The 20,581-nt window shown below is 36.4% G+C and overlaps 2 protein-coding genes across 2 annotated transcripts; one reads left to right on the top strand and one right to left on the bottom strand.

Moving 5' to 3' along the window:
* Window positions 1-73: 73 nt before the first annotated feature.
* On the bottom strand, window positions 74-5,624 carry grsf1 (G-rich RNA sequence binding factor 1). Its single transcript, XM_084413516.1, has 9 exons — window positions 5,275-5,624; window positions 5,044-5,185; window positions 4,188-4,343; window positions 3,949-4,083; window positions 3,726-3,864; window positions 2,896-3,014; window positions 810-895; window positions 492-627; window positions 74-375 (listed from the first exon to the last, which is right to left on the bottom strand). The coding sequence occupies exons 1-9, from the start codon at window positions 5,482-5,484 to the stop codon at window positions 320-322; spliced, it is 1,179 nt and encodes a 392-aa protein (XP_084269642.1). The 5' UTR covers window positions 5,485-5,624; the 3' UTR covers window positions 74-319.
* A 700-nt stretch (window positions 5,625-6,324) lies between these two features.
* mob1ba (MOB kinase activator 1Ba) lies at window positions 6,325-20,357 on the top strand. Its single transcript, XM_084413510.1, has 6 exons — window positions 6,325-6,508; window positions 12,949-13,115; window positions 16,184-16,277; window positions 16,705-16,838; window positions 18,606-18,769; window positions 18,911-20,357. Exons 1-6 carry the CDS (start codon window positions 6,495-6,497, stop codon window positions 18,986-18,988), a joined length of 651 nt encoding a protein of 216 aa, XP_084269636.1. The 5' UTR covers window positions 6,325-6,494; the 3' UTR covers window positions 18,989-20,357.
* Window positions 20,358-20,581: the final 224 nt, after the last annotated feature.

Here is a 20,581-nt window from a genome sequence, read left to right as displayed (position 1 = left end):
GACTGGCTTGGTAAGCCTGGGATAAACAACATATTTATATCTATATTTGAAGTGCATGAAAGATTTCACAAAGTTACAAGTACAACAACGGAACAGTTTATTTTTTTATTTTTAAACATTGGACACTTCCACTACACATGATTATTCTGTTAACATTGTTTCGATCTGAATTGGAAATGAATGTCTGAAAAGAAATAACAGAACAGGAAATACCTGTAAAGTTCTCTTTTAATGTTGGTTCTATGTATTCTTGTAATATACTCGTACATTGAATAACTTAAATACATTGGGATGCATTTAAATACAGTTTACTTTCGTCCTATTGTTCCTCCCTTGATGCTGATGAATTGAGGAACAACTCAATATATCGCTCATCTGGATGACAGAAAAACATACACAAACAAAAAACATGTTAATCACTTCATGTTTATATTAAACATTTTGGGCCATATTTGGGTTATTTCAGAAGATCACACATATTCATTGCTTACTTATATACTCTCTGTCTTTGGACATGGCTGACACAGCATCCTGATGTGTTTTGAAGTGGGCTTCTGCCTCACCGGTGGGTCGTCCGTTAGGACTGTACTCTACAAGAACCTTCACCAGTCTGATGGGAGCGAAAAACTGGAACACAAATTACACCTCAGTCCTTCAGTACTGAGATACTGCACAAGGTGTTAATAATTACAAAAACTATTAAAATCTGTAATTAATATTACACTCCTCTTGACCACCTTACTGACTAAGCATATGAAAAGCCAAAAAAAATAAAAATTCATGGTAATATATTCAATATAACACTTTACCTTTACAATGTCCTCTGCTGTGGCTTCATATGGCAGACCTCTCATTTGAACAAGGTTCACTGTTGCTGATGTAGGGCTACTATTTGCTGTGAACAAAAATAAAGTCAGGGTATCTGCTGGGTTTTTACAATCAAATTTAAACTTAAGATAAAATTGATACTGTATGTGCAGGGTAGGGCAATGTCTATGGTAACATACTAAACCGGAAAATGACTGTAAAAACCATGATTTAAACAACTTTACAACTCAAACACACTTTTATGATGTTTTATAAAATGATAAACCTCACTTTTAAACCATTTTTTAAGAATAGGTCATTACATTTTTAATATATAATATATTCGTAATTGTTTATATTTTTAGAATCCACATTAGCTTCCTTTTAGCATTTAGGACACTGTCTGCTGAGTAAAATTTTGATTTTCGTATTGGTCTAGACCAGGGTTATTCAATTAAAGTTCACGGAGGTCCGGACAATACTATTTTGGCACAGTTATACATTTCCATCGGGGCAGCCGTAGTACTATGTAAAAGAAAAAATCCAAAACACTCAAAATAGTCATCAAAGATGAGAATCTTGTGCCCTGAGAGCTAAAGCACCGATGTATTTTACTAATATTTACCAAAAAGAAGTCATATCCCAACTGGATATGAATATATAAAAAGGTTAGATCAGATGTTTTATCAGACTATTTTTATTGTTGTTTTACATTTAGACACTTATGTGTATTATGGCACATAGAAGGTCATGGGACTTATAAAACATACTGGTGTAGGGTTTACCTCTCAAGAACAGTATGGACCATTTTTATATTTTGCTCAAAGTAATGAACTACTAAAAACAAACAACTTGCATAACATAATCATCAAAACTCTCATGAACAAAAACAAAGTTAACTACTAATCGTTTTGTATTTCCTTGCCATCTCTAAATAATTTCCTAAATTAAAGCATTGTTTATTATTAAATACTTTTAAAGGTTGTATCAGTGATTTCAGGCCCAAATTTTTTTTATCACATTCATCTGATCTTTCCTAACGATCCGCTAGCTGCCCGCCACATAAGGATGCCGTCAAAACAAAATAAATAGTGTTCCAACCAATCACCGACAGGGGGAGGGTGTTGTGAGGTTTTGAGCCAGCTTCTTCCTCAGCTCCGACTTCGCGTGCAGCCGTACACGAGCACAAAACCTCACAACACCCACCCCCTGTCGGTGATTGGTTGGAACACTATTTGTTTTGGTTTTGAGTGGTTGGTGAAACCAATTGTTTTTGTTTGCAGATCTCAGAGCCTAGGCTGCCTACAGAGACGCGTTTTTTGACGGCATGCTTATGGGGCGGGCAGCTAGCGGATCGTTAGGAAAGATTAGATGAATGTGATCTTTTTTTTTTTTGGGCCTGCAATCACTGATACAACCTTTAATATGCTGATTAATAATGGTAAATTGTATGGGGAAAACAACAAAACGTTTAAAGTTGCCACAAGTTAACGTGTCAAAAACCTGGTTTAGTCGAACGGTCATGGTCATCTGTATGACAGATACAAATAATTGTATTTGCTGGCTGCATTCTCGTTTTCTGCAGCGTTTTAGCAAAAGTATCTATTTTGCTGCTTACCGTGTTTCTGCTACTGTGGTTAAAATAACCGCATCATCTGCAGCTCTTAATGTGGCAAAGGGCTTGAATGAAGTGCATTTGGCTCTAGATACAAATATTAGAGGATGTAGCGCTGAAAGATCATTACTATAACCCTGAGCACTTGTGGTGTGAACCACTTCGTTGTTTTGACACGCTGCTGACTTTAAACTGTAGAAGTAATAAATTATGTCCCGCAGTCTGCAAGCAAAACCAAGCCATGGTCCGCCATTTGAATACCACTGGTCCAGACTAAATTAAAACAGCGGACGGGCTGAATGATAATGCAAATTGATTAATAAAATGTATTCAAACTTTTTGATAAAACTGAATTTAAGACTTTTTAAGGACACACAGGGTCCCTGAAAGATGCATGGGAGTGCACACAGTATACAAGATATGTAATCATTTTTAAAGTCTGGATGTTAAGGGACTCTGTAATAACATCTTACCTGTTTTTATTCTGCGGGGCGTGTCCTCAGCTCCTGGTGTGGAAGCTGAAGTCTCATTTCGCCTACTTCCATACTGGACTTGGATCTCAGTTTTCCTGCTGGGAAAAATCTCAACATACCTGCATACGAGGAAAAAAATAAACTTTATAAACGCAGATCCGAAACATTTTAGTACATCTTAAATATTTTTGGCATCAAATAGCTAAAAATTGGTTGTTTATTACCAAAAGTGTCACCTGAAGATGATAACATACTCAAAAAAACATCATACTTCACTGTGAAATTATACATATAGCCTTGAGTGGGAAAATGTCTTTACTCAGGGTCATAAAGGACTTAGGGGCTGTTTACACGACACCGTTTTTTAACTAAAAACGGAAAACTTTTTATGCGTTTTGGCCATTTACACTTAACACATAAACTTTTGAAAACGGGTTTCAAAGTACACTTTTTTTTAACCGATACCATTGTCTTCTGTGTAGACTAAAAAAACACAAATTTGTGAAAACTGTGACATCATGTACATGCGTATTACATGTTCAGTCTATGGGTGTGTAGTTTCTCTTTACAAAGTGACATCAACATGGCATGCAAAATACAGCATTTTTAGTCGTTTCCACGGATCGGTGTGAACGGGGATCGTTTTGACTATGGTGTACACGAAAACTTTTCACTTTTAAGTAGGATCGTTGTCGTGTAAACGTACCCTTAAAAGACTCATTCAAAGACAGCTGTGCAAACATATTTAACAGTTTCAAAGGAAAAACACATACATATTCCTGAAAAACAATTTGCATTCTTTTGCATCAAGTATTACTTGATATACCAACCTGTTTCCAATGACATCTCTGTCTCTCTTTAATGCCTGTTCAGCCATTTCCTTTGTGACAAACTGCACAAAAGCATCGCCTGAGTTTCTTCCTTTCCTGTTCAGGACTATTGTAACTCCATCTTCGACAATATCCAACCCTGTTTTGAGAACATCAAAACAGACAAATGAAGCATAAGGCTTTTATCAGTGCAATGATGTGCAAATGTCACATTATCTCTCACCAGAGAAAAACTGAACGATGTCTTTCTCGGTACAGCTGAAGGGAAGCCCTCTGAGTCGCACCACTCCATCTGACTCCGTGATGGGCTGAGTAGCCTTTAATATGGCTTCAGCATCTTTGTTTGTTATCTCATACACTGAAACACATGACACCAGTGTTCACTATGTACAATTAAAAACATAATAAACGCACACACACAAAAAAAACATAGCATAGGGTATTTATTCAAAATCAGCTTACCCTCAACATAGCGCTGTCCCAGGTAATGCTTGTGCTGATCCAATGCTTTGCAAACGTCCTCTTCGTGCTCCAGCTCAATGAACGCCTGTCCTGTCGGCTTGCCGTTCCTGTTGTGAATTATATGGATTCCCTGAACTCCAGCTCGAATCCTACAATCTGAAAAATCAAACAATAAATAAATCAAGTGGAAAGTGTACTTTACATCATGAGCAGATTATATCAGAACATCTTCAGGACAGCGACATCCATACAGTGAGGGTATATGTTGACTTCATTTCTGAATTACTTGAATTTCTAAGGCCTCTGAATTATAATAATGATAGTTCATACTTTTTAAGCAGGTAAAAGGCCTTTTAGCATAATTTTGACGACGTCCACATTCAGCTTGCATTCATGTCTTTTTGCTTTTTCCTGTGAAATCTAATGATTTTTATCAATTAAACCTAAGAAAAACTTTTATATTGCTATTAATATTTCAAGTAGAACATTTACTGGACTGAAGCAATGTGATTGTCCATACTATGGTCCATACATACAAATAATGTGAAAAATAAAAGTTTGAAATATGTTATAACAGATTTCTGAGTAAAGTTTCTTTGTACACCTCGCACTGTATCATGGGCCAAAACATAAAACACATATCATGCAACATTTTTAAAAGATTTCGTTTATATATTTTGTCTAAATGTTCAATAAACGGTTTCATTTAAAATTATATTTCTGACTTATTTCATGTAAGGCTTTTCAAGGTTAACACACCTTCAATTGACCAAATCAAATAGCCTAGCCTAGAGGAAAAACAGCATGTCTCCAAAATAATTTCTGAGACTGTAAAATATCAAAACAAGTAAGTTACCAGAAAAGAAGTTTATTAAGTCCTCTGCAGTACATGACCAGGGAAGCCCCCTGACCTGGACGATGAACACTTCCTTTGTTTGGATCTCTGGCTTAGGGGTGTATTCGGGTAGAGGTGGGTACTCATCGTCTTTAGATGGTGCCTAAAACATTAAAGGAATAGTGTCACGAGAAAACAGTAAATTGTGTCTGGGACAGTATTGAAATATTTGTACATAAATCAATCAGGTACCTCAATGGACAGGCTTCTTTGATATAGTGTCCATGGATGCTTGAATTCGCGGTCAGCTAAATGTCTCGCTGAACATGAATGAACATACCGACCTCGTGCTGCTGTAGACTGCGCAGTTTTGATACGAGTCTCCAGGCATGGAAACTGCGGCTGTCTCCTGATAGAGCGAACAAGAGAGAACAACAGTGCGCTCCTACTGAATGCAGACATCTTGTACTGTACAAAACTTCAACTTAAAGCATGCATGAAACCTAAAGTAAACAGACTCGGTTAAACACACAGCTCATTTGCCCCACAAATCACGTTGACCTACTGCGTCAGAGGACAACATGACGCAATTAACACGCGCCACTGTACTTGATAGTCCTTTCAAAATAATAGTTCTCTGTGATTGTAGTTCAAAACCGCAAAATACGGGTTGGATTTAGATTTAATTATTATTGTGATAAAGCTAAAACAAATTATTACAACATTTTATGGAAATTATATACTTTTTATTAAGATGCAGTTTATCTTTGTCTAAACAGAAAAGTCTGTGGCCTAACCTGAACAGAAGAGTTTTCATTCAAAACTCGAAATTATTTGTACAGACCTTTTCACAATAAATAATCATGAATAACGAATACATAGACCGAACAATGAAACAATTGTAAAAAGTTATAATTTCTAATTATGTTAATTCATTAATTGCATTCATTTTCCAAACAACCACAATTTAAACCCACATTTTTTTTTCTCCCAAATTTTATGTAGAATTTATCAATTACAGTTATCCATATGTTGAGTTTGTTGAGAATATATAATGGCATATGTTCCTTATTTAATTCACTTATCTTTCTCTCTCTTAGGAGTCAGTGATGATGTTGTCCATGAAGTTCTGTCTAACGTGTGCATATGCTAACGTTACTATAATATAATATAATATAATATAATATAATATAATATAATATAATATAATATAATATAATATAATATAATAGCTAACGTGACTCTTATTGGAGAAGAAAGGAGGCGTAGTGAATATACTGTCGTGATCTCGCGGGATTTTTCGGCTCTGGAGAGACTTTGGATGGGAAGGAGAACTTTTGCACGGGCAGGATCAGTGTTGGTGGAGTGTTAAGGACATTAAGGCTCAAATAACTTGCTTATCCACCCTTCAACAGTCAAAATAACGGAGTAGTGTCTTTTTCTCATCTACAGCGCATTTTCCTCAAGGAGCGATGAGCTTTTTATTGTAAGTATGCGTGGGTTCTTTAAATGGGAACACTGATGGCTAGTTAGCAAGCGTAGAAATACTGCTTTTGTCCCGAAGCTGCCTGTACATGAGCAATCCTGACTCACAGCCGACCCGACACTTATTAGAAGTGAACAGTTATGACATAAAAAAGCTGATAGAAGCGCAGTTTGATCGTATCTCAGCAGTTTAGTGCGCGACCATCATAACACAAAACTGTAACTGTTAGTCTGGCTAATGAAGAATACTTAGCCAGTACATGAGGTCATCAGCATTACATTGGATTTGAATACTCGTCCTTTATTACTATACTTGGGTTTATACTACAGTAATCGTGAACAGAGCCTTATTTTCCAACATAATGTAATTTATGTAAAAGGGATATAGTCGTGTTTTGTGGATTGACACAAGTAGATTTTTCCTCAAATGTGTCCCTCCAGGAAAACGCAAAAAGTCACCAATAATTGTTAACGTTACCTAATAAGTGTTCTGTCGCTTTCACGATACGTACCTTAATGATTTGACATCAGAGTACAACCTGAAATCCAGACATGATCAGTCTGGATTATCCCACTATAATCCCAGTATACTGTATACTGTACAGTAACTCAGTGTAGTAAGTCCCAGTGCAGTTCATTTTGTTTTTAAATGTTTATTTGTGCTCATGTGCAAGCTGTGTTGATTTTCACATTTATGTTTTTTAATTTTATTTTTCAGTTTCTCCTAGGGCTGGGCGATCATTAAAAAAAATATATATATATTTTTTTTTGTTTTTTGTTTTTTTTGTTGCTGAATCGCGATATGCATACATCTCACTATTTTCTACTTTTTTCTATTTGGATTAAAAAAAAAATTCTGCATTTGTTTTATAATTTTATTTTATAATTTTATTTCACATCCTGCCCAATGTTGTCTTACAAACAATGTTCATAAATAGCTTTATAAAACTGGCAAAATTGGCTGTGAAAGCAAAAATAGGGAATGTAACCAACGTAGGCTATGCTACAGTATATATTATTTGCAAAAAGGGGGTTAAAAATGACATTACACTCTACCATTGTAGCAACAACATTACAGTCTAAAAACTAAAATAATAGAGAAGTAGAAGTTAATTTCACTAAACTAAAACTAAAAGTAAACAAACAAAAGCACAGACTAAATGTTAACAGTTTGGCGCTTATGTGCCTGGCAGCACTCGTTCACTGAAGTCTGTGAAGTTTAGCATAGACTCGATTGCATAAGGCTTGTGCACTACAGACAGTAGAGCTGCACTATTAATCGTTAAAAGATCATGATCTCGATTCAAACACCCTCACTATTCGCCTGTCTATTATACATCTGACAGAATCACACTGGAACATTCAAATCTGTGTTTGCGCTGCAGCTGAGCCAGAGAGAGCAGATGTGATGTAAGAAACAGCTTCACAGACAGTCTTTCAGCCACACAATATAGTTATTTCTGTGTTACAAATATTTATATTATCACAGAAAAACTGGGATTAAAGCTTATAGTTTGGATATAACACTGAAAAAAATCTGTGTTATAAATCGTGATTCTCAGTTTTATCCAGAATCGTGCAGATCTACCTGACAGCAAAATGGAAATATTTGCATGACCTTCTAACATTTACTGATGGAGAATATAACAGTGAAATGTGGTGTTTTCCTTTAAACCAGGGTTCCTCAAACTCGGTCCTGTCCTGCACAGTTTAGCTCCAACCCTGATCAAACACACCTGAGCAAGCTAATCAATGTCTTCAGGATCACTAGAAACTCACAGCTAGGTGTGTTTGATCAGGGTTGGAGCTAAACTGTGCAGGACAGTGGCCCTCCAGGACCGAGTTTGAGGAACCCTGCTAACACTATACGTGTTAACGATATCTTACGAGTTATTTTGAAAACCCTTAATATAAATAATTTCTCATGTTTAGGACAAATTGGATTATGCACTTTCCCTTGCTATTTTTCAGATGTGCTAAAATAATATCATAATACCAAACTACTGTATGTCGATATAAACTGTATTGCATGATCATCATATATAATTTCTAAAAAGATATTGATATAAAAAAAGATATTGTACTACAAACTCGATATACTGCCCGTGCCCAGCCCTAGTTTCTCCCTAGATGTGGGAGATCTCTTTCCTTGGAGACACTACCTTACAATGGATTTAATTGTGTTGTAAGAGCTAAATCATAGAAACAAGTATTATGTTTTGCTTGAGTATCTCTAGAAGAACAAATATAATGCGTCAACAATGTAGAGTAGTGTATTTCTCTCTTCTTCTGCTTTCCTTTGAAAATGGGAAGTACTTGTGCTGCAACTTAGGCTGTACGATTCAGTTGAGTATGAAGAAAAGAAAAGCCTTGCATTAAACCTTCCACCAACTTACGACTAGAAATTAAATTAATATGAGAGATGAAAATTCATGTGTCCACTGCCCTCATTATCTTAATCAAAATAAGCGAACTTCCTGTCTTCCTGTTAAAACAACCTGTCTCTCACATGACTTTAAACTGATCTGCAAAGAGTGTCTTTCACCATTGTTTTGTTGCTAAAACAGCATAATTATGCCCTCAAACAGTTTGTGCTCTTGGCCACATGTTTTTTGCTTTGTGAAGACAGGAATTTCCCATCTGACTTCTGCTTGATGCTCTGATGCTGTCGCCTGACTCGGGGAAATGTCATTAGGGGTAAAAGATAATGTCATTTGGGAGTGCCACGGCCTGAAAATGGGTCGCAGGTCTGTTCTGATCCTCTTTATTGTTGGCTTGACACATGCTGGTCATTCAAGTGAGTTTTTCAGAAGGTTTGTCTGTATTTGTTGATCACTTCCAGTTTCCTTTTGTTCTTTTCTGTGCAAAGTCAAACCCTGTCCTGTTTGTGTCTAAACAGAGCAACTGTTGAATTGGTGAAGACAGGCTGGCTTTGAGGTGTTGATGGATCATGGACCAGTAAAGGCACATACTGTATGCATGAATGTTTAACTCAGAGGAGGAGTGGCCCAGCTTAGATGTCAGGCTTGGGCAGTTTTACCTGTATATGAAGTCTTTAGGATGTGTTGATCATCTCCATATAGCTCTCTGCTAGGGGTGTAACGGTTCTCTGTAAAATAAAAAATCTAACCGTGCTGTTCTCCACTCACAGTTCAGCATGCACTCGCATCGCGGTTCATCTCAAATCCGATGACCCATACGCATCTATAATGCGGTTTTTTGAAAATAACTCGTAAAACAGACAGTTAGGCTAATGTATCTCTTTGTCGATGGATGCGCTTTCTGGCTTTGCATAAACTTTGTTCAATATGCCGTCATCACCTGGGTGTTGAATAGCGTGTGAGCGCAGGTGAGACCTAGCCTAAACAGTGCGCGTTACTATCTGTGTTTAAACTTTACTCATTTAAAGGATAATTCTGGTATTTAGCACTTTGAGTCTCTTTTCTGGTTAGTTTTGGATGAACTAGAGTGGTGGACACAGAAATTTTGACGATGGGTCCTGTCTCGACTTTTTGACTCGTTTAGAATCGCCTTTGACCGCTTCAGAGTGGCTGGCTACGGGCATGCACAAACATGTCCTTAAAACAACCCTTAACGTTCGTTTTCAAAACTGTGCAACTCACCGAGTGGTTAGTGGTGTTCGTTGATGTTCCAAAACAAGCAGCGTAGCGAAATACAGTTTCTGTCATGTTTTATTTGGCATTTTGTAAAATCCCATTGATTTCTGTTGGAGGACTCATTGCTCGTTGATATTACTGCGCTTCAGACTCAAATATCAAGCGGAAGTTTATACGCGGTTGTGAGGTATCTGAAAAAATAGTTCCACTATAGCAAATAACACGGATTGAAATCATACATTGCACCGATATATGTTTTTAATCATCAACGAACATCACTGACCACTCGGTGAGTTGCACAGTTTTGATAACGAACGTTAAGGGTTGTTTTAAGGACATGTTTGTGCATGCCCGTAGCCAGCCACTCTGAAGCGGTCAAAGGCGATTCTAAACGAGTCAAAAAGTCGAGACAGGACCCATCGTAAAAATTTCTGTGTCCACCACTCTAGTTCATCCAAAACAAACCAGAAAAGAGACTCAAAGTGCTAAATACCGGAATTATCCTTTAAGCCTTGCCAATTTAAACATTCAGGAGAACTCTCGTTTCCCTGAACATAGCACATACCGAACCATACAGAAACCGTGACCCTAAAACCATGATAAAAAAACGAACCGTGAGTAATTTGAACCATTACACCCCTACTCTCTCTACACGGGTTTTTGAACAAATCTCTTGAATGAATGATTCAATGACAAATACATTGTTTGACAGTCACTTGTAGCCACCTACTGGTGTAACAATGCAATTGATACAATCTTTATTTGAAGCGTGGTGATTTGCTCTATTTTGATAATGCTACTGTAGACAGCAGTGTTTATATCCAAACTTTAAACTTTTATCCCAGTACTTCTTTGATAATTTGAATAACTGTAATTAGAGATGCAAGCGATTAATCAATCAATAAATGATTAATTGTTGATAAGTTAAACGATAAAACTTCTCTTAAAAATCAATCGATGGTTTATTAAGCAAGGTCATCATTAGAGTTTGTAGTTTTGAGGTGTGTGCGGCTCATGTGCAAAATACGTGCAGCAGACACATGAGGAAAAATGAAGCGAGCGCGCCGTGCTTACGGTATTCTAAGTGTATTCATGTCTTCGAGCTATGCAATGGATTAGGTAGGATAACCGTAAAAAAAAAAAAAACATAATTTACCAAGGGACTGAAAAACCCTCCAAACAAGGGATTTTACAGAACATAAGAACTACATACTTGTGTAATCACCACAATAAAAGTACATAGAATAAACAAGTAATATAAGATCCTGATTGATGAGTGATGATCTTCCAGTGCTGTTTCAGCTGTGTGCTCCTATTATAGGGTGCATGGTAAATCGAGACTTGTCAATCTGAGCGATCAAACCAATCTATGCACACCTCAGCTGTAAAACAGTGTCCATTTGGTCTCTATTTATCGTCCCTAGCCACTAAACCAGACCCAGCCCACCACACCCGAGACTGATTGGTTGAACTTTAAAATTACGTTAGAAAACATTGCGTCATGATCGCGATGCGATCGGATCCTGGAAGTCCATAGTATGGTTTACTAATATTTCGTGAAGTTACGAAAAAAAAAACGTGACACAAAAGCATCATGGGTATAAAGTGTACATTGTGTCTTACTGAAATACTTCTGCTGATCAGTTGTGGGCCACTATTACCTAAAACCTTGTCTATTAATGCAGATTGTCTGTCGTTCTCACTACTTTGAGTAAAGATTAAGCATGGAGCAAGATTTGTTTTACTAACGTTTATGTTACATCAGTCATTTACGCTAGAGCTCGGCAAATGTACGCACTGTTATTGATACAGTTTCCACGTGTTCACCGCAATAAATTAGAAAAATACTCTGTAAATATATTAGTACAAGTAAAATAATCGGTTTGTTGATGGACATGCACTTGTTAATGCTGATGGTGAGGAATTACAGTTGCAACATCTCATAATGTACCTCAAACTGAGTAGCGTATCACTGAGAAACGTCCTGCTCGAGTCGTCCTTGCGATGGAGGTTCGGGTTGAATAACTAGTTCTTCCAGTGTTTCATCATCGGACTCGTGCTCGGATTGATATGGGAAAATCGCCGTCATTGTTCGTTACTGTGTTTAGTTCACGGTGTAGGAAGCCTCATGACACGCAGAGCTGACGTTGTTATGGCAATGGGGGTTTTTGTTTTCGACACGAGCGCTGTACACGGTAGACCAATTTACAACAGACTGAGCTGTCTGGCCAATCAGAGCAGAGTAGCTCGCGGAAAGGAGGGATTTAGAGAGACTGATTCATCTGACGAGTCGTTTGAGAGTAAATAAAAATGTGGTGATGTTCAAATGTATATTATGATAAAATTAAACAGTTTTTTTACCTTTGATGCATGTAAACCTGTTGTAGGAGACTCTAAAACAACATTAGGAAACTTTAAAATAGCATAATAGGGGCATTTTAACAAATAATCGTGCAGCTCTACTTTAAAGAATATTATTCATGGCAGTATACCGGGATTAATTTATCCCAGCAGCTAGGAAACGTTTTGAAGAATATTACCCCTCATCTTTGCTTATAATGGTGCTGCCAGACTATTATGGTACTCTACTAGGCTATATAAATGTGACTTTTCCTAACCAACACCTGCTTCTGTTCTTTCTTACCTCATTACTTTACTGTTTAATCCCACACAAACAGGTTTCGTAACTAAAAATAAAAACCAGTATGTCATGTTCAGTGATATAATTTTGCTTGACGAAGTATTTTTTGATTCAGTGCAAGTGTGCAGCAAATCATTAAAGTGTAAACACATCCTGCATTCTTACTCTTCTGTTATTCCACAGTGGAAGCCGCTCGTCAAAGACGTTTAAACCGAAGAAGAACATTCCCGAGGGCTCGCACCAGTACGAGCTCCTGAAGCATGCAGAGGCCACTCTGGGCAGCGGGAACCTGCGCATGGCCGTCATGCTGCCTGATGGAGAAGATCTCAATGAATGGGTGGCAGTCAACAGTAAGCATGTGACTTTAATCTAGGGATTTCTCCCTTTTTTTTGGATCCTCAGTGTGTGTAAAAAAAACTGCTGTAATTATAAAAGTTTTTTATGTTTGTCCCATGTAGTTCTTAATTGTAAGTAGGTCTGTAGAACTACATAACTATAAAAGTATTGTATGTAGGGCTGTCACGATGTTAGATTTTTCACACCACGGTTATTGTGACCAAAAGAATTCACGATATCGATATATCGCGATATCTATAGAATCTATGGGATGGGGGGGGGGGGGGGGGGCATTTTTGTGAAGGAAGACAAGCATGTGAAGTTTATCTGGTTTCAAACTGAAGCCAAACACTGTCTGAAGGTTTCCTGAAGAACTGAAAAGCTCTTAAACCTGTTGTTGCACTGGCGCCAATAAAGTCATGCAGATAGCAGATTTGAATAAAAAAATCAAGTGCAAATACAAATACAAAAATAAGATGAGTAAAGAAAACGGGGTTCTTAATTTTAATAATCACCCTTTATTAAATATATGAACACAGAAACCCCCTGTTAACAGTTAATGTCACGTTTCCCATTCCATGATGACTAGTAAAATAATAGCCGCGTCGCGACTATGACAACTCGACGTATTGCACACCGGACACGCGCTGTGCTTCTCGTCCGGTGTGTGTACACTCATACAGAATGTGTTCGAATTTTAAGACGTGGCGCTGCGCTTCTCGTCCGGTGTGTGTACACTCATACAGAATGTGTTCGAATTTTAAGACGTGGCGCTGCGCTTCTCGTCCGGTGTGCGACCACCTCTAAGGTGCTGTTTTCTTTGAAGCCGAAGAACTCTGTTGTTAATACTGGCAGAGATGTAGACGGGCTCTGATACTGGCGAGCTCAGCTTACTTTTTTCGGGTGTGGACATAGTGTTTCACTCTAGCTGCGCGGGCGCGGACGAGCGCTGCGTCTGGAAAACGCCAATATCGCCAATACCGGTATGTTGTATTGCTCTAAATTAACACGATGTCGATATTTCATGCTTTGAATATCACGATTATCGTCAATACCGGTATATTGCGACACCCCTAATTGTATGTATATATGTCATTATTATTGTTCTTCTCTGTAATGAATAATGTGAATAGCCTAGTGATGTAGACATGTCATCTTGCATCATTCCTTCTAATAGCATCTCAGACTAATGTGTCTGTCACATTCAGTATTGTGGCTTCAAAGAAGTGGCTCCTAAATATAAATATATATATATATATATATATATAATATATATATATATATATTATTATTATTATTATTTTTTTTTTTTTTAGTTCACCCAAAAATGAAAATGATCCCATAATTGTAACTTTATAAATTGTTACTCTGCTGTTTGTCAATACGTCATGCGTCGGGTCAGAGTTCACTCTTCGGCCAGAACTCGTTACCGGAAGCCAGTGATTATAGTTTATAAAGTTATAAATATGGATTTTCTTTTTTACAAAAACGCGTCGCTTTACTTCAGAAGGCCTTTATTAACCCTCTGGAGCCATATGGATTACATTTATGATGGATGGATGCTCTGTTTGGGCTCCCATTCACTCCTATTACAAAGCTTGGAAGAGCCAGGATATATATATATATATATATAATTCCGATTGTGTTTGGCTGAAAGAAGAAAGTCATATACACCTAGGATGGCTTGAAGTTGAGTAAATATGGGATCATTTTCATTTCTAATCCTCTAATATTAAAAATGTTGTTTAAGGCGAGACACGGCAGGCAAAAACATCTGGGTTTTTTTTTACTGGTCAATTTTGAGATTTTTGGATATTTGTCTTCAATAACATGTCTTCTTTCAGACTTGTGGTGAAAAAAAAGTCAGAAATACACATTTAGGGCTTTATTTGACTACACTTTGTCTGTTTGCGTCTGTAGATTTCTCATAAATACAACAAAAGTTTGCGTTCTTTATCAACGTGCTGCTCCGCGATCGCTGTCTGCTCCCTGTCATCACATGCACAGCTGGAAAGCTCTCTCTCTCCTGTACAATCCTGTCGGATCCAAATATGGTCATTTCCTTTTTATCAGCAACCAATCATGAATGTAAAAGGGCTGAATGCGCAATCTCATTGGCTGATGATAAATCTTTAAAGCCTGTTTTCTCTAAAATGACTTTTCTCTCATACTCCAAGTCCGAAATCTCCACTTTAGTAGCACCTGTATACACCAAACTTTCCAGTCTCGTACATAGTTATATTATGAAGACATTTACTGAGGGATTTGTAAATATATTATTCCTTGCCTGATTTATATAACATTTTATTCTAAAAAACATGGCGAAAATCATTTTTTTTAAGGCTATTGACAGTATATTCTGATTTACAGGATAACAAAAGTAGATATCCATAAATCCCTCTAATTTTTGTATTAAACTTGTAATACATTTTTTTCTCATCTTAATGTAGGTAATCAACTGGGAAAGTTTCATGGTGATATCTGCTAGTTAAAAATGTTACCCTATTCACCTGTAGTGTCTCGCCTTAATATTGATGTTTTCACAAATATTCTATGTGTACATATGCTAAAATCTCAATTTCAAAACCCTTTAAAATAGGTACAGTCAAAATCAGTGCTGTATATTCATGCTGACACTCGTTTGTTTAAATGGATCTTCCCAGTTATCATCAATTTTATAAGGCCTGTTTGTAGGTCAGTTTTGCAACATTTCAGAGGCAGTTTCTTGGATTCGTTCATAGCCTCTGGCCTTCTTCTATTTTTAGCAATAAAGGCAGTGGAGTTTTCTTGTCAGCCTCAGGGACAGAGGGCTGAATACAGACTCTGGCAGCGCTGATGTTGCCTGGTTTAAGGTTTCATCTAATTACTGCAGCTCATGAAATATTGGGTGTACTGAACTTCTGTTATATAATTACAGCAGGGTTTCCAAAACCACTAGAGGTTTGTGATGGAACTGTATAGGGTAGATATTTATTTTGTTATTGTTTAGAACAAAATATGATTCATCTCAGACCGTAGGTTTTTTAATGTTTTAAGATGCTGGCATGAGTTTGTACTATAATGCTGTTTCATGTGCTTGTAGCTGTGGACTTCTTTAACCAGATCAACATGTTGTATGGGACCATCACAGACTTCTGCACTGAGGAAAGCTGCCCACTAATGTCTGCTGGGCCTAAGTAAGTATTAACAGGGATTTATCATGTGAAATATTTTGAGCATTACACTACTGTTCAAAAGTTGTTGTTTTTTATCTTTATTTTTGTGTTTACGTTTTTGAACGAAGTCTCTTGTGCTCACCAAGGTTGTGAGCATAAGATAATTCACTTTTGAATGGTAATTACAGATTAAAGTACAGAAGTGTTGCATTAAAAAAAGATATGTTTTTGGTAACGTATTTACACGTTACTACATGTACTTACTATAGTAATAACAGTAACTAACCCTAAACCAAACCCTAATCATAACTCTATAATAAGTACATGTAGTTAACTAAAATCACTCAGTACTTATTGGAGTAATTACAATGTAACTACGTCACCTTAAAATAAAGTGTATCCATATTGATTGATTGATTTATTTATTTTTTGTGTGTGTTGTCTGCAGGTATGAATATCACTGGGCTGATGGAACCAACATAAAAAAACCAATAAAATGTTCAGCTCCAAAGTACATTGATTACCTGATGACTTGGGTCCAAGATCAACTTGATGATGAGACACTTTTCCCTTCAAAAATAGGTTTGCTACTCCTTTAATTTATTGTGCATGATATAGAAATTTAGCATGCTTTTTTTTTTCTTTGTATAGCTCCTCATGATCATGGAGGGAACTGTCCACACGGTGGCGCTTTTAAAACATCATCAAAACAATTCAGTCTTCTCAAGGAACCTAGTTACCACATCCACAACATAATTATATTCTGCTGGTCGTTTTTCGACCATTTCCTTTTGCTTGGATTCTAAATTGCCCCATTATGCTCTTTTAAAGGTTCCTAATTTAGTTTTTATTGTAAGGTCTCCTACAATAGGTTTACTTGCATCGAAGGTCAAAAAGCGCTTTAATTCTCTCGTAATATACAGTACCAGTCAAAAGTTTGGAAACATTACTATTTTTAATGTTTTTGAAAGAAGTCTCTTATTCTCATCAAGCCTGCAGTTAAAAAAAAAAAAAAAACAGTAATATTATGAAATATTATTACAATTTAAAATAATGGTTCTCTTTTTTTAATATACTTTAAAATGTAATTTATTTTTGTGATGCAAAGCTGAATTTTGATCAGCAAGTACTCCAGTCTTTGGTGTCTTATGATCCTTCAGAAATCATTCTAATATGCTGATTTATGATCAATGTTGGAAACAGTTGTGCTGCTTAATATTTTTTTTATAACCTGAGATACTTTTTTCAGGATTATTTGATGAATAAAAAGTTTAAAAGAACTGTATTTATTTAGAATAGAAATCTTTTGTAACAATATACACTACCGTTCAAAAGTTTGGGAACAATAACTATTTTTTTTTTAAAGAAATTAGTACTTTAATTCAACAAGGATGCGTTAAATTGATAAAAGGTGATGGTAACGATTTATATTGTTAGAAATGTTTTTATTTTGAATAAATGCTGTTTTTATGAATAAATGCTGTTAACGTTTTACTCATCAATGAATCCTGAAAAAAGTATTCCAAAAAAATATATTAAACAGCACAACTGAGTATCAAATCATCATATTAGAATGATTTCTGAAGGATCATAAGACACCAAAGACTGGAGTACTTGCTGATGAAAATTCACCTTTGTATCACAAAAATAAATTACATTTTAAAATATATTAAAAAAGAGAACCATTATTTTAAATTGTAATAATATTTCATAATATTACTGTTTTTTTTTTGTTTTTTTTTTAACTGCAGGCTTGATGAGCATAAGAGACTTCTTTCAAAAACATTAAAAATAGTAATGTTTCCAAACTTTTGACTGGTACTGTACATTACAGCATCACCTCTTTTCTCACAGTGTCTGAGACAGTTAGATAAAATGAAACGACCACTTCCATATTTGAATTTCAGCTCTGGAGGCTTGTAGTGATACGAACAGTAATGATGGCGTCAGTTTTACCGTATTAATTCGAGCCCGAGTCCTCATCCTTTGGAAGTGCGTGCAAGATGGTCTTGCTTTCGCAGCACAGAAAATGGCGTCTTCTTGACAAGTGACAACACAAACCAAACTTTTCCATGCCTCAGCTACAACTACAGGGCAGGTCAAAGTAAACGTTGTTCGCAGGCAGCCAATGAAGACCATAGGCTGCCGCTGGCATTATGCAAATTTGTTACAAACCTACGTAGGTTTGTGCAGAAAGTAAGGACTTTTACCAACTATTACTACCAAGTATTTACCAACATTACTACCAACTATTACTACCAAGTAACAACTATTTTACACACTACATGTAAGGTAATATCAGAAAAAAATGCATAATAGTGTCATTTTAAAGTTGTTTTACATTTATAGGGGTCCCCTTCCCAAAGAACTTCATGTCGGTGGCCAAGACCATTTTGAAGAGACTCTTCCGTGTTTACGCTCACATCTACCACCAGCACTTTGACTCTGTTATCCAGCTGCAGGAGGAGGCGCACCTCAACACCTCTTTCAAGCACTTTATCTTCTTTGTTCAGGTGTGTACTTGTCCATGAGGTGTGCGAGTTAGTGTTTGTCGGGGGGGTTTGGCTTACCATAAGCAGATGAATATGATGTTTTACTGGGCCAACTTAATGAAAACATCTCTCTCTCTCTCTACTACTTTTTTTTTTTTTCAGGAGTTTAATTTGATTGATCGTAAAGAACTAGCACCCCTTCAGGAGCTGATCGAGAAGCTCACATCCAAGGACAGATAAATCTGCTCTTCCTATCAGCATCTTCTCTAGTTTCTGTGTACAGGCAGCCTGGCTTTGTTCTCTCTGTGTTTGACAGGTGTGTGGGAATGTTTTCCTTTGAGAGTTAGGAAAAGGCGGACTCCAAAAAAGCCCTTGATAAGCCACAGCTCAACTATAGGTCAAGGTTATAGTGGAATTATACTGCAGTCCTTTTGACGTTGTCTCAAACACGATCTAAGTGCCTGATACGTCCACTTTCAAAATTGTTTGTATAAAAAGCACTACCATTGCTATAAAACTTGCTTTCGACTTTATTTTAGGAGTACATCATAATTAGGTTTGTTAGTTGTTGTTTTTTTCCTCTTAATGGATTTATTTAGAAGTTCATAGATTTAAAAATACTGAATGAAGCATTCATAGATTTTTCACGGAGATGAAGATAAATATTTAAGTCTTAGCTTCTCTTAAGTGCTCATTTTAACTGCTCCCCGTGTCTCATGACGTATTTGGGATTTCCGTTAGCAGTTTCCGTAGTAGTTGAATTGAGATTTTAATCCAGCCCTCAATGAATCTTTCCTTAATGTTACACATTTCACTCATTAACGAAGAACACTGGGCCCTCAGTTGGCCTGCCAATGCTTTTATACCACTACAAGTACTTGTTGTTGAGCCAGTTTTACAGATTCACTCCCAGAGGTCAGGGGTTTGTCTGTTGGAAGCTGGGATGAATGAGCTGACTATGCAAGATCAGTATGTACTATTTAATATAATTTTCTCATACCCTATGAAATACACCTTTTACATTCTTTTACAGATTCTGTTCACAGATGTGGACACTATGGACACCTTTAAAAAAAAAAAAGTATCTTTTTAATGTGAAGGATACATTTTTCAATCTTAATTTTAACTCCTCCCAGTCTGTATTAGTGTTTCAAAGAATTAAAACAAGATAAATTATGAGGTGGTTTGCAAAATTTGAATAAAATCTATGAAAGATTGATTCAAACTCGATGCTAGTTTCATAACGCACAACAATAATAGTGCTGACAAGATAGTTGGTGGTCCTTACTATAATTTAAGCAGTGCATACGTTTGGTCTTAATGAAGTTTCACCCCATGAATGTTTATTTTTCTGAATGTTACAGAAAATGTGTTGCTCTGAATAACACACAGCTAAAATGTTTCTCAGAGATTTTCACATCACTTCATTTTAGAACAGTATGAGATTGATTATAGACAAATGTGAGAAACATTTTGATGGCAAGTTGTAAATATACTGTAAACAGAAAAGGTATGCAATTGGGATAACATGAGATGTCACTTGCTGAACTTTTGTGGTACAATGCTGAATACTGTTTATAGGAAAATAAACCTGTTTGAACAAAATTTGGATTTGTGTTTTTGGTTTTGTTAATAGTTTGAGCATCAGTATGTATTTGTTTTTTCATTAATGAATTATACTTGCTATTACTATTACTAAACACATCAAGTTATTTAGAATTACCTTTACAACAATATAGGCTATGCATATACATAATACACTTTTTTTTTTTTTTTTCTTCATACATATATACAGGGACTCAAATCAAAATTCTTCACATAAAGTGTACTCGT

Source organism: Rutilus rutilus (assembly GCF_951802725.1).
Source record: "Rutilus rutilus genome assembly, chromosome: 7".
Taxonomy (NCBI): Eukaryota; Metazoa; Chordata; class Actinopteri; order Cypriniformes; family Leuciscidae; genus Rutilus; species Rutilus rutilus.
Note: the sequence above shows the minus strand (reverse complement) of the source record. Positions and strands in the feature narration are given on the sequence as shown.